This window comes from Podarcis vaucheri (genome assembly GCF_965113315.1).
Source record: "Podarcis vaucheri genome assembly, chromosome: 6".
Classification (NCBI taxonomy): domain Eukaryota; kingdom Metazoa; phylum Chordata; class Lepidosauria; order Squamata; family Lacertidae; genus Podarcis; species Podarcis vaucheri.
In genome coordinates this window covers 53,056,007-53,070,813 of record NC_138764.1, presented here as the reverse complement: position 1 = coordinate 53,070,813, position 14,807 = coordinate 53,056,007, and the positions used below count along the sequence as shown (strand labels likewise).

Below are 14,807 nucleotides of genomic sequence, written 5' to 3'. Positions count from 1 at the left end.
TTGCAAGATGCTTCCTCTACTACACTCTCACCTGCCAACTAGTTATGCATCTGAGGACGTGGACACTGAGAGCCAGTGTGGTGTAGTGGTTAAGAGCGGTAGTCACGTAATCTGGGGAACCGGGTTCGCGTCTCCGCTCCTCCACATGCAGCTGCTGGGTGACCTTGGGCCAGTCACACTTCTGTGAAGTCTCTCAGCCCCACTCACCTCACAGAGTGTTTGTTGTGGGGGAGGAAGGGAAAGGAGAATGTTAGCCGCTCTGAGACTCCTGAAGGGGAGTGAAAGGCGGGATATCAAATCCAAACTCTTCTTCTTCTTCTTCTTCTTCTTCTTGTCCACAAAAGCGGGAGGGGCCCACAATGCTTCGGCGTGGTGGTGCTTTGTCTTCCCAAACAATGCCAGCATAGTAGCATTTCTGCTGCCAAAAGTTTGCAAGCAATCGCAGAAAGGACAGAGACCTACAAGAAGCTCCTTTCGGGCGCGTATCGCATGCATAAATCCATATATACTTCCAAACGAGAATAGGTATTTATAGGTATGTCTATCTCTTGTGTGTATATGTATATGTGTGCGTGTGCGCGCGTACACACATACGCGTTTCTTTGTTTCTTTTTTAGTTGTTCCTGAAAGTGTCCCCTCCTCATCCACGTAGGATCCCTCCTAGACAAGGCGACCCGACCCCCGTCTAAAACAGCCTCTGCTCCGGAGCCCTTCACGGGACGCCGCGCGGGCACAGGCGCGTAGCCCCGCCCTCTCCCCTGGCCCCGCCCTCCTTGCCCGCCATGTCGCCCCTCCCCCAGCAGCAGCAGCGAGAGTGACCGGGCGGGAACCCGGAAGCGCTTTCCCTTCCCGGTGACACCTCAGCAGCCACCTCAGCCGGAGGAGTGAGGTGGCGTCGGGACAGTTAGCGAGCCCACCATCCCTGCCGGCGCGGCGCTTCCCCCCCGGCGTATGTTCTGTCGCTGCCTCTTGGCTTCCGCGGCTCGTGTCGGTCCCTCGGCTCCTCGGCTGGGCGCGGCGGCGGCGTCCTTGGCTTCTTCCGCCCCTTCCCCTCGCTTGCTGCTCCTCATGAAGCCGGTGGTCGTGTTCGTTCTCGGCGGGCCTGGCGCCGGAAAGGGGACCCAGTGCGCCCGCGTTGTGGAGGTAAGGGACGGAAAGGGCACCTCGTCTCTTCTCCCTCTTTCTTCCCTCCGCGATAGAACTACCATGCCTAGCAAGCGGCGCGCCCGTAGAAGCGCCCTAGTCCCTGTCAACCGGCGCCCAGAGGATGATGGGGGTTGTAGTTGTGACCGACTTGGCTTGTGGCCCTCGAGATTCTCAAATGGTTTGGACCCGACTTGATACCGGTGGGATCAAATATGCTACGAGCCTGGTGTTGAGGCTCGGAGCTAGAAATAGCAGTTGCACGGTAAGCAGGGCAACGGATCTTATAAGATACACGTGATAATAAAAGAATCTTTTCTTTTCAACAGAAAAAAAAATAGATAAGCAAAAGCTGTAGACGTCTCAGGGATGCTTCAGGGGAAGGTATTCCACAATCAGGCACGGTAGCTAAGCAGGTGCTTATGGAAGGAGGTGGTGGTTATATTGCGGGCTAGAAAAAGCTTGGGTTCAATGCTCATCTAAACCTCTGGCGTGATTGTTTCTGTTAGTAACTTATGAAGATCTTATGTTTGGAGGGTAAAGGGGGTGGGGAGCAATTTTGTGCACCTTTGCATTCATTCTTTAACTGGGGAATGGTTCGAGCTATTCAACTCTCATGGCTTCCAACTAATTGAAAGAATCTTCATAATCAATAAGCTGCTGGTCTTAAGATTCGTTGGGAGATGCTGTTGGGTTTAAACTGACTTCTGTTTGTAATATAAGTATGCCCCTAAGTTCTAGACACTCGCATCAAAACCATGTTCAACTTCAAGGCTCCAATTACACGTTGAGGCAAGTACACACAGCACTTCTGCCTTAGAAAGCTTGCTGGAAAGAACCAAGGAGTGGTCTATTTAAGCCTCTCTCTCTTGAGGCAGGCAGGGTTTCCTTTGCAGGATTGGAGACAACAAACATAACTTGTTAAAAATAAGGGGTGGTATGAGTCACAAATTTTCTGGCACTATATAAAATTTTAAAAGTCCAATTCATGCTGAAATCAAAAGTTGGCAACACAATTAAGTCATAAATGGTATAAATGCATGTTGAGTTATGTGTTCTAATACCTTATTCCACTCTGAATGTAATCTTTTCTGTGTAATCTGTGGTGATGATGACAGCATATATTGCAGCTCAGTGCTTAATCCTTCAGTTTAGCTTTCACCTTAATCAATTGAAACAAAAAATAATGGATTTTGGCACCTTCTGTTTTGGAGACCTCTGCCATTGTATTTTTGAACTTTGCACAAGTACAGTGGTATCTTGGTTAACAAACGATTCGGTTTACGAACTCCACAAAACCAGAAGTAGTGCCCTGGTTTGTGAACTTTACCTCGGTCTAAGAACGGAATCCAAACAGTGGAAGGGCACTGGTGGCGGAGGCCTCATTAGGGAAAGCATGCCTTGGTTTAAGAACGGTTTCAGTTTAAGAATGGACTTCCGGAACGGGTTAAGGTGTAAACCGAATTGCCACTGTATGCGGAATGTAGCCAAGCTTATGTTGCCAACCCCCATGTGAGCACTATGAATTTGACTAGTTTCTCAGTACCATTGCAGTACTACGAATGGTAATCTTACACCACATACAGTGAGCAAAGGAAGGAATAAGGCAGAGGTCACATGTCATAATGATTCTTAGTAATGACTCACAGCTTGGGTGTGGCTCCCAACTGTAAAACTGGTACTTTCATTGCGTCACTAAAATCCATTATTTGTATTGGCAAAATGCTGACCAGAAAAGATTTGTCTTACAAGGCAAGAAATGCAGTACACATTTTACCCCAGCCTTTTAAGATCCCTGTAACTGAGGATTTTGCCATCCAGTATATGAAGGAGAGAGCACAATTTTGCCCTTCTTGCAAAAGTGCCCTCAAGGGCAGTAATTTACTTGTCTGAATAGGTATGACCAGAAAAAACTTGGATGTATATAGGATAAAGTAAAGCAGGCACCCCCAACCTGCGGCCCTCCAGATGTTTTGGCCTACAACTCCCATGATCCCTAGCTAACAGGACCAGTGGTCAGGGATGATGGGAGTTGTAGGCCAAAACATCTGGAGGGCCGCAGGTTGGTGATGCCTGAAGTAAAGGGATGCACTTTGGAATACAATCTGTTCCCTGCTTTGGATGACATCACTATTTTGAAATAAGTGAAGCAAGGACAAGACATTCCATATACAACTATGTCATATCTTTCATTTCGGTCCTAGCTGCATTTACAGCCCTATCGTAAATGTTGCACAAAATGTGATTACGTATATATAGGATTGTTACCTTACTTACCCAAGTACATCATACAGTCATCACATTACAATTATCTGGGTGGTTGTAAAAATTGAGGTTCACAGTTGCACTCTCTCCAAATATAGGGAATTCTGGAAGTTGAGTAAATGGCTCTATACAGGCAGTAGGGCACATTGATTTCAGTGCAGTGCTTTCAAGAAAGTATACATAAAATTGCATCTTAAGATTTTCTTTAAAAAAGTTTAATGTATAGCACAAAGCAGTTAAGTCAGAATATGCTAACTGAGTTGTGGGTTAGATTTACAGATACATAAATGGGTGCCAAATAGGGATTTATTTCTGCCCATTCTCTTCTATAGAAAATGTTTTTAAAACCATAATCCTCAACTGCAGACAGAAATACTGCATGCCGGTGTGAGGGTTTTCAGGGTAAAACTTCTTATGAAAAGCTTTGATTTAGGTTATAGCTTCTGTAGGTAATATTCGGAATAACGGACTTAATATTTATATACAGCATTAGTTTAAAATACATAGTAAGGCTATGGAGCACACCACTAGGATTCTTTGAGAGATATCAGTATGCAAAATTTTGCCTTGATGTTTTACAAAGTAACATACATTTCACCGGGATTTAGGTGAATGTGTACAGTATTCCTAACGTCGTCTTCTAGCATAACTTTATTTTAGTCTTCTGTTGGTGGAACAGGAATACAATGAAATTGTTCCTTCTTTGGCATCTGTTGGGTTGGTGTAACATCTACGTATTGTGCTAGCCAAATTAATGTTCTAAATTCAGAGCAGTAAACAGTAATTATATAAACAAGCAGAAACTTATGGTGCAATTACACACCCACCCACCCTGCTCTTTAGCCAGGTAGCTTACAGAGCAGTAAAAGCAAGGCAAGGTAGACTCCTGCCCTCAGGCTTGCAATGTAAAAGATGCATCAGAAAAAGAAAATGGAGAGGAAGGAAGGAGAAAATAAGCAAGCTTGGATAACAATTCTAAGTTACAAGTTCCTATACAGTGGTGCCTCGCAAGACGAAATTAATTCGTTCCGCGAGTTTCTTCGTCTAGCGAATTTTTCGTCTTGCGAAGCACGGTGTCGGGAAAGTTTTGGAAAAGCTTCAAAAATCACCAAAGTCTTCAAAAACCTCAAAAAAGGCTACCACACCGTGTTCTATGAGTTGCTCCTCGAAGTCAAGTCGCAACTGTATTAACGGTGTTAAGAAAAAGGAAACAAACTTGCAAGATGTTTTCGTTTTTCATCTTGCGAAGCAAGCCCATAGGGAAATTCGTCTTGCGAAGCAGCTCAAAAAAACGCAAAACCCTTTCGTCTAGCGAGTTTTTCGTCTTGCGAGGCATTCATCTTGCGGGGCACCACTGTAATGATTAGTTAGGATGGAAGCAGTTCAGGAAGAGGAGAAACCAAAATCATCTACTCTCCGTTGCCTTGCATCCTTTCTCTTTTTCTGCTACAGCTTGATGGAATGATTCTGTTCAGGTGACAGTTGTATTTGATAACACTTGTAACAAAATGATAACCTTATTTTCAGTTAATTGTTCAGAAGTTATCAATTGCTATTAACAGTTATGATTGTTGCATGCTACTTTCAAATTGAGAGGTACAGTGCTTCTGAATACTAGTCACTGGAGAGCAATGTTGGAGAGGTTTACAGGCCAATTGCTGCGCGTCCAGTTGACACATGACCTTGCACATGTGCATCCCCACAACCTGGAAGTGGCTGGGAAAGGGAGTGGGGCAGGCTTAATGTGTGGTTCACCAAGAGCAGGGGAGTCAGGAACACAACCCTTGTGCAAAACAGTTGTTGCCTATATTGTCCTTCCTACTGTACTTGTGGGTTGGCCACTGTGGGAAGCAGCATACTGGTCTAGATGGGTCCCTTGTCTGATCTGATGGGGCTGCCCTTATATTCCAGCTTTCCTTGGCACCTGGGTTGAAGTGTGAGTCATTTGTCCAAGTGAGCTTGCTATAAGGGAAATTCAGTGTATTTAAAAATCCTGTTGATTATGTGAAGGTGTTGAGGAAATGGAAGACATATTAACTAATAGGTTTCTGCAAAGTTCCATGGAGGAAATAACTCCAACAAATGTTAGAGTTCTTACAAAGTTACATATTAAACTTTGGTGAGGGAGCCTAAAGGAAAATGTTCTATGCATATGTGGATTGCATGTTGTCTTTTAGTGATGCATGTGGTGCATTTAAAAAGAAGAATACGTACCAATTTCATTTAAGAAGTTGCTTATACTTAATTAAAAGATACTTAAATGTATATTTTTCTTTTAGAAATACGGTTACACACACCTCTCAGCAGGTGACCTGCTTCGAGATGAGAGGAAGAGACCGGGCTCTCAGTATGGAGAGCTCATTGAAAGTTACATTAAAGATGGAAAAATTGTTCCTGTTGAGATAACCATCAGCTTGTTAAAGAGGGTAAGATTTTAACACTGTGCTGAGTATACAGTTTTCCATGGGGAGCTATAACAAAACAAAATAAAACAAAACAGCTTACAACAAAACTTTAATGTGGTTAGATAAAAATTTGCTTTCCCTTTGTTAGTAGCTAACAAAAACATGCAAGGCTGGGGGGGGGAGAGTTTTTTCAGCCTGATTGCTGCATTCCCTTGTGGGTAGTCTTCAAGGGAGGGGCACATACTGTTTGTGGGCATGTCCAGAGGAAAAAAATGTCCAGAGCAATTAACGTGACTTTTAACTTTGTTGGGTAAGGTACGTTTAGACATGTGAAAGTCAGAAGTTTCTAAGCACATCTCTCCATCCCAACAAGCAAGAGATGACAAGATGACATCATGGTTCAAGGACATTCCAGTCAGGCAAAAGAACTCTCAAGGGGTGTGTGGAGCGGAACTAATAATAAGGAGAGGCCCAAGTGCCAGGCAGAGAGGCCTGGGGGGCTACATTCAGGCTCCAGGCCTGAGATTTCCCACCACTGTGCAAGACAGATAGATGAATTACTTTTGTACCTGTATGTTTTTCATAAAAAACAACGCTTTTTAGGGTTGCTAGAACCCTATGTGGAACAGAAACCAGTAGATATTTGGTCTTTATGAATGCACTGATCCATTGGGGCTTCCTTCTATATTATTGCACCTTATGTGTTGTCTACGTGCAAGACAAACATTTGCTATTGTGATAAGAATATATAGAAGAGTATTGTTTATGTGAATGCACAGCCGGTTATGTCTTGTGTGCTTGTGAAGCCCAGAGATAGGCAAATAACTCATCTATGAAGGATGTTTTTTATTAATAAATTCTGTACTCTGTTGCTGCAAGTAATTGGACTACATGGGCTGTATATATTTAGGATTCATTTGGCTAGAGCATGATGCTGATAATGTCAAGGTTGCAGGTTCGATCCCTGTAAGGGACAGCTGCATTTACCTGTATTGCAGGGGTATTGCAGAGTCCCAATTCTGTGATTGGATCCAGAGTTGCCATTCTGTGAATGGAAGTGGCTGAGATCCTGCAAGGACTCCCTTTGGAGAAAAGAAAGGGAGAAGCAATTCTCTTTCATCCCTCTTGTAGCTCTCACTGCCATCTCCTATTCTGATCTATGAAATTCTCCGCCTTTCAGAACATCTTCTCTCCAAGCTGCAGAGTGAACAAGGAATGAGTGAAAACTGTCTCTCCCCTGTTTCCTTCTGTGTGAATGTCCCATCTATTTTATTTTTGTGGTAGACATTTGTTCATTTAAATGCTTTTCCAGCTGTACCATAAGTATATTGGTATTAAGATAGTATGGAATTAACTTTAAGGTTGCAAGAAATGTATTTGGTACACCTGTAACAGTTCACATGAAAAGCACATGTGTATTTGTAGTACAGGGGGATTATTACTTAGATGTCACAATACCGTGCTTGTAGAAAATCATGTTTAATATAAGCTCTCTGTTACCTATCAGGCTATGGATGAAACTATGGAAGCCAATGCACAGAAGAATAAATTCTTAATTGATGGATTTCCCAGAAATGAAGACAATCTTCAGGGCTGGAATAAAACCATGGATGGAAAAGCAGATGTATTGTTTGTTCTCTTTTTTGATTGTGACAATGAGGTAATCACAATATCAAGACACTTGCAATTTTCCTCTGTGCTGTATGAAGAGAGACAATGAAAAATGTTCCATTGTTCCATTTCTCTTTTCCCTTCTATACATTTTGATACTAATTACAGTATGTGTTAATTGGTTCCTTCCCACAATAAGCCTAGATAATTTTGTGGCAAAATTGTCTTGCAATTACAATTAACTGACATGGTGGAGAAAAGTTCTATTGAACTGTCCCATAGCAGAAAGAAGTATTGGTTACCAGAGCACAATTAGAATTGTAGAAAGTGGGAGATATCTTTTTTTCTTTTGCTTCGAGCAGTGAAGAAGTCTTTGCGAGCACTGATATTCTACAGTATTCAGGCAAAATTAATTCTTATACCAACCACCTCTTTCCCCCAGTTCTGTCATCTTGAAAAATCACTTTGTCCTTTGCATTAGATAGGGCATTCTCTTTAGGAAATAAAAGACTGCATACATTCTTGAATGCTGTACATAAACGATAGTTCAGTATATGTGTTGAATTTTGCCTGGTACAATGAATTTCAGTGGATAATTAGACTTCAAGGGCTTTTACCACAATATGCTAGGTCCGTTTTGGAGATGCCTTTCTGTTCTACTGATTGTGAAATGTTAGATTTCACGTGGCTGGAATAAGGTCTAAGTTCTTATTTCACTTAAAAGTTTCCCAAAGTGGTGTTATTGATATACAGCATAAGTAATGAAACGTAAGCTGAATATATTCATGCAAAATGTTTAATACATAGTTTTAGTCTTGTACCTTAAAAAAGCAAAGTATTTTGTTTACTTCTTGTGGCTTCATGTTTTGATAGTGGCTTCATGTTTCAATAACCCTTTTATTTTTGTTTGAAGGTATGTATTAACCGTTGCCTTGAAAGAGGAAAGAGCAGTGGCAGAAGTGATGACAACAGAGAAAGTCTGGAAAAGAGGTACCGTGTCCATGTATAATTTCTGTGTTAGACTTCCTCATGCTTTTCAGTTTCATGACTTTGCTGTATCCTTCTTTCCCTTAGAATCCATACGTATCTAGAGTCTACCAAGCCCATAATAGACCTCTATGAGAAAATGGGCAAAGTTAGGAAAGTAGATGCCTCTAAATCTGTTGATGAGGTAAGTTGTGAAGAGGGAAGGTTTGGTTTTGAATTTCTTTACATGACTTATTAACCACACACAAGCGCCAGGATTTTCTTGGGGCTCAAATATCCCAACTCTTCATTGCATTTTAAATTATCTTCTTTCTCTTACATGGGGAAGATACCAGGTAAATCTGTGGTCAGCGTTAAAACAGAAATGTCTTAACGGTCAAGCAATTTACACCTATTTTCAGTTCATCAATTCAAAACAGCTACCCAGATCCCAGTCACAAGCATGGCTGCACATAAGATTGAAAGTGTGCAGCGGGTTTCTTCAGGGCACCATGCGTACAGGAATAGGGCATGGATCCAAGTGCAGTGTACTTCATCCTACAATTAGCATGCCCTTATTGTCTAAGACAGGATGGCACAATGGTTGATGTTGTTGGCACAGTGAGACAGAGCTGCAGCAATAGCATTAGCATTGCTTCTACTTACCATGAGGGGGAGCACTGAGGTGGCACTGAGATTGGAATTTTGAGAGCACATTGACATGAGTGCTGGATTCTCTGCCAGTGTGTCCATGCAGTCCTGACCTCCCTTGCCACTTTGCCCTTCCTCTTCTTGGTAAGTGTTAGTGACTTGGCTGCAGAATCCTGAGCTTGCACTCCAGGGATCACACTATAAATTTGATTGCCAGGATTGGAAGCTCCTTGAGACCCTCCATTATAGTTTCTGATTTTTGTACTGCAGTTGACATTCAAATGTTTAAATCAGTGCAACCAAAAATTATTATCAAGGGGACAATTTATATAGTGAAGACAGGCAGTTGAAATACAACTATGGCCTTCTGTCAGGAGAACAGACATCATTAGTTTCATTCTATCCCCTGAAATCCTCTATGCACCCCCAAAATCTGCAAAAGATTGGGGACCCTTGAGCAGATAAATAGGAGGGGGCAGAAGTCCCATTGTGCGAGTGTAAGTTTTCTTGTGCAACACTGAATATCGTCCACAGGCCTCACATCAACTTCAATGACAGATATATCAGTTAGAAAATACGGATTTCACTGTCAATCCTGTCTCTTCTGTGTTTCATTGACTACCTGATTTCCAAGCTGCCTCCATCACTGTTCTAAAATGTTTACGTCTGTTATCACCTCTAATTGCCTTAGGCTGGGTGCTACCCAACCTGGCTGTGCATGGTGGTAGATTGTAACTTGAATAGGCCTGTTGAACATAGTGATTATAAGAAACTCACAGTTCCATCCCTGCTTTACTTTTAAGGCTCTGAACACTTTGTGTTAGTGTTTGTCCTGCCTTTTTATACTATGAATGTGTTTTTAGCTTTTACTCTCTTTTAATTTTATGTTTTAATGTGTAGTGTGTGCTTTTTTGATACATCACTTGAGTTTATTTTTCATTTTTAAAAAGCAGCTAATAAGTGCAATAAATAATTGTTTGCAGTATTCATGAAACATTCTTGTTGGTATAATGTAGAAAAATTATGCAATGTCTTTTCTTTTGCAGGTTTTTGGCAAAGTTGTGAAGATCTTTGATAAAGAAGGCTAGTTCTCTACTTGAACACTGTTTTCAAACTTGACTGAATCTTGCTTTAAGAGCTGCTACTATAGTTCATTTTATAATGGTGATAAAATATGCCTTTGTAAACACTTTTGTGTTGAAAACAGTTTAAAAATGGTTAATTCAAAAACCTGGTTTAAAACATGAGTTAGAATTAGATGTGGCTTGTCATTAAGATAGATACAGTCAGAAAGATTTGCAACTGGTAAAGAACCCTAATTGCAGAACAAAAATAGTAATTAAATGCTAATCCTAGCTATTTTCAGAAAGCATCTGGTGATCCCCTTAATTTTTCTTTTCTTACTGCCCAAAGCCATGTTATTTTTTAGAATCCCGCATACTGAAATTGTAAATATAAGTAAGAGGGCCTGTTGAATTTCTTTTCGGTTTCTTTTTCTTTTAGTTTTGGACCAAATATGGGGAAATCGTATGTGTTTTTTTAAAAAATAATAATGATATTTGCTGTTTTAAATGACAGACAATTGCTGTAAGCAAAAGTTTTAAACAGAGTATCCCCTTTGTATTGAATAGTTCTTGTTTATTTGGTTGCTAATAAAGCAATGACCCTCATGAGGCACCCCAATATTAACCACACTACTTGGAAGTTGTCCCATTGCTTTCACATTTTGGTGCTCCCTGTATCCCACACATGCTTTTCCAAAGATAATGAGGAGCAACAGTATCTGGAAATTGCATACTTTATAGTTTATAATCGGTGGGTTGGATTCAATCTACGTTGCACTTAGGTCCCACTGAAATCAATTTGAAAAGTTTAGTCATGATTAATTTTAATCCCATTGATTTTAATGGGAGAATGCAATCAGCAGAGCAATCCTTAACAGCTCCTGCAGGATCCATCCTGATAATCCCATTTTGCGAGTTTTGCACTGTCTATCCCCCTGAGCACAGCAGAAGCCTCCATCACAGCCAAACCAGCCAAATACATACCATCTCAGAGGGTTAGGACTGCAGCCTAACTTAAGTTGGGTCAAGCCTAGTGCATTTAGGGCTGAGGATTCAGATTATGTAGGTGCTGCACACATTTAGGTGTCTGTGTATTTGCAAGTAATATGGGCATTTTGTATTTGCAGTACCCACAAGGGTTAAGAAATCAGATATTTGAAAGCAGCTATTACGGTAACATTCACTTGCCACACAACTCTAGCTGCATGATAAAATCAATCTAGAAGCTTTGTAACAAAATTATTTATTCAGTGATTTGAAGTGTATGTTTTGAGATAGGTTGGAGGGGAAATTCTTATGATTATATTTTCCGCTAAAATTGTATAACTTGAACATTTCGACTCAGTTATACGTTTGAAATGGTTTGACCAACATAGAAGCATACTAGATCTGTATCGTTTAAATTTAATGTGTTGCTGGTGGCAGAAATGAGTTTTTAATAACTTGATTAATTTGGATAACAAAAACATACTGAAATGCTTGCACAACTGTTCTAATTGCACATTTCTTTAATTTAAAAATGGCATAAAAATATGGGGCTGGTTACTTAAATCTGTGGGGTTATTATTCTTTTTTCTTTTCTTAAAATGTCCATTGAATAGGATCTGGGAAATGTGATGATGCATACTTATTAGTGCACTCATTAAGGTTTCTTGTGATGGTTGCTTCATAAGCTACCATTTTAACTATGTTTACAACTATTATTTTTCCTATTTTTGTCTCTCTCTCACAGAATAGCTTTTAGTGATATATTTTGTCTTTTAATTAAAATATAATTAAGGAACTGCAATTGACTTTGGCCAGCTGAACATTTGTGCTTTGACTTCACCTGTGTTCTCAAGAAGTAGGAAGCCTAAGTGAAAATGCGGTATTAGGATGAGATTTTTGCATTAAAATACACCATGTTATTGAGATTAGTTGCAAAAACTTTGAAAGGTGCAGCTATTTTGTGGGGGGAATCATGGCCAACTTTTCTCAGAGCATGTACAAACCAACACATAGTCTTATTCTAGAGAATTGGCTTTTCAGTTACTTTCCCACAGGGAAACCTTGACTGTCTGCAAAGAGAGCCCTGTATATCTGCCATAGAATCTGCTTGTTGCACAGGATTCTGGGGAGTATTTTGGTGTGCATTCACAAAGGACTTTAGGAAGGTCTGTTGCAGCCCAGCTGTTACTCCTTGCAGACTGAGTACTCCATGCAGGACACACATTCCAGGAAACCCTCTCCTGATCCATTGTTACCAGTTTCGTTTAGTTTTTCTGAGGATCCCTTAATAAGCATCTATGGAACTCTTGGTTCCTTATGACCATAGTTTGAACTACTGTTATAAATTAACATACTGCTCCTACTTGTAGTAACAATCACTAAAGCTGATTAAAATCATCATCAATTCCCCCCTTCCCCCACAAAAATCATTCTATATACATCTTTGAAAATTGGAAAATCTCCTCCTCTCCCTTCCTGCTGTCAAGGACAATGTCTGCAATTTGCTTATGCCTTAGTAGACATGCTTATGGCCTAAAATAGTGAATTTGGGAGCTGGGATCCTTCTTGTTGGTAGCTAGCGAGCATTTCCTGGAAGTGGGGATGAACCTGGTGTTTATAAGCAAGCTGTGTTCTTGGATTTGTCTCTCCCAAAAAGGAAAGGTAATATATTTGTAGTGATTGTCTGCTACAGCAGGAAGACAAAAAAGGGATTCAGTGGAACTAAATTCAGGCCTGAGTCAAAGGAAGCCTGAAGATGGATGGGTGCACAAAGGACTTCTTCAAATGCTCAGATAGGAAACCTGTATAACCATAGTTTGTGTGCAAAATGCTTCACATGCTTTGATTGTGGCATTTACTGCACTTCCATGTGCTGGGGGTAATGGATCTATGTATGTTGATCCTGTCTGTATGCTATCAAATAAGCCAACATAGTATCAAATGACCTGAAGTGTTACCAACAAAACCTTTTAGAAAGTCCTTCCGTAAAGTTAGTCATTAGATAAGAATCCTCATTGTAGTGATATTGCGGTGTTTGAATTTTACGAATATTAATCGAAGTGAGTATGTTTTCTTGCTATGTATTCTGCTATCTGTTTGAAAACTGAAACAACTGTATTTTTTATTTTTAAAAAATATGCTACCAATATTGAATTTGGGGTTTAATCGTGTTGTTTAAACAATTGGGATTGATTCCTTTTGTCACTCTTACTGATGCTATGATTGCAGTGTTTTTCTCTCCAACCCCCCTCCCAGCGCCATTTTCTGCAACTAGAAAAAAAACTGTATAATTCCACAGAGCAGCAAATTGTAAAAAAAAAACTTCTAAAATGTACACAAATAAAGTTTTGTTCTCAAGTAACCTACTGGTGAATTATTGCCATTATGTGTCTGCAAAACATAGCGGCTCTACTTTAAAATACACCACTGTTTTTTGTAGGAACACATGTGGGGGAAGTAGGGCAGAGCTGTCTGAAAATCCAAACACCATCCTAGTGATATTTGTACTTGACTACAGATGGGAGGGGGGAGTGTTTGACTTGTAGCTATGCATTTTGGAAGAAAGCCCTGCTAAATGACAAGACTCAGAACGTGGCCGTACTCTTCTTCATTACTCCAGATTGCCACAAGGAGGAGTGCTTGTTTTGTATAGAATGGCTCGAGCTTGCAGGTGAGAGGTTTAGGCTCTGTACATTACTGCTAAACAAAAGTTTGTCTTAAGTGTTCATCATCACAAAGTAATGATGTGGTTCAAAGCGGGTGAATTTCCTGAGCCAAGAACAATTTCTTATGGCTTTACGGACTTTTCAAGCTGCCTGTGGAATCTGCGAGAAGTCTCTAGATAAGAAATGCAAGATCAGTAAGAAGAATCAAGTGCTTCAGTGTAAGCTCTAAAGACTTCCATCCTACAGAGCCTCCAAATCCATTGGTGTACTACGCGGCAGCAAGCAAAAGCAAATGCAACAGGCCAGGTACAAGTACTTCCTCCAAACCCTCCTCCAGAGCAGCAGAGAGGGGGTGCTGTTTTGTCTGGGAAGTAGAAATGCTTGTGCATGCAGAATGATCAAATCAGAACAATGTTGAATTTCCCCCCCATGTTATTAGCAGTCATCAACCAGAGTGATGAATCAATAAGAGATCTTGTGTTGCATGTCTTATGAGACTGATAAAAGTTGTATACTACCCTTTATCCGAAGATCTCAGGGCAGTTCACAGCATTAAAATACAATATAAAACAGCAAAAACAAACCAATAGATCATCCTCGCGATCCCTTCCAGCTCTTCAATTCTATGAATTTGTAATAACCTTCCTCTCCCACAAGCACATTTAAAAGGATATTGGGACGCGGGTGGCGCTGTGGGTTAAACCACAGAGCCTAGGACTTGCCGATCAGAAGGTCGGTGGTTCGAATCCCCGCGACGGGGTGAGCTCCCATTGCTCAGTCCCTGCTTCTGCCCACCTAGCAGTTTGAAAGCATGCCAAAGTGCAAGTAGATCAATAGGTACCGCTCCGGCGGGAAGGTAAACGGCATTTCCGTGCGCTGCTCTGGTTCGCCTGAAGCGGCTTAGTCATGCTGGCCACATGACCCAGAAGCTGTACGCCGGCTCCCTCAGCCAATAAAACGAGATGAGCGCCGCAACCCCAGAGTCAGCCACGACTGGACGTAATGGTCAGGGGTCCCTTTACCTTTACCTAGGATGTGAAATGCTTTGA

General features: G+C 41.1%; 1 protein-coding gene across 2 annotated transcripts; it reads left to right on the top strand.

The window, feature by feature from the left end:
• The first annotated feature begins 768 nt into the window (after nucleotides 1-768).
• Nucleotides 769-13,454, top strand: CMPK1 (cytidine/uridine monophosphate kinase 1). 2 transcript variants are annotated; one of them, XM_082226800.1, is made up of 6 exons: nucleotides 769-1,143; nucleotides 5,688-5,834; nucleotides 7,321-7,473; nucleotides 8,338-8,414; nucleotides 8,499-8,595; nucleotides 10,088-13,454. In XM_082226800.1, the coding sequence occupies exons 1-6, from the start codon at nucleotides 952-954 to the stop codon at nucleotides 10,127-10,129; spliced, it is 708 nt and encodes a 235-aa protein (XP_082082926.1). In that variant the 5' UTR covers nucleotides 769-951; the 3' UTR covers nucleotides 10,130-13,454. The 2 variants fall into 2 exon arrangements, with proteins under 2 accessions (XP_082082926.1, XP_082082927.1); XM_082226801.1 differs by lacking the exon at nucleotides 769-1,143 and adding an exon at nucleotides 1,171-1,408.
• Nucleotides 13,455-14,807: the final 1,353 nt, after the last annotated feature.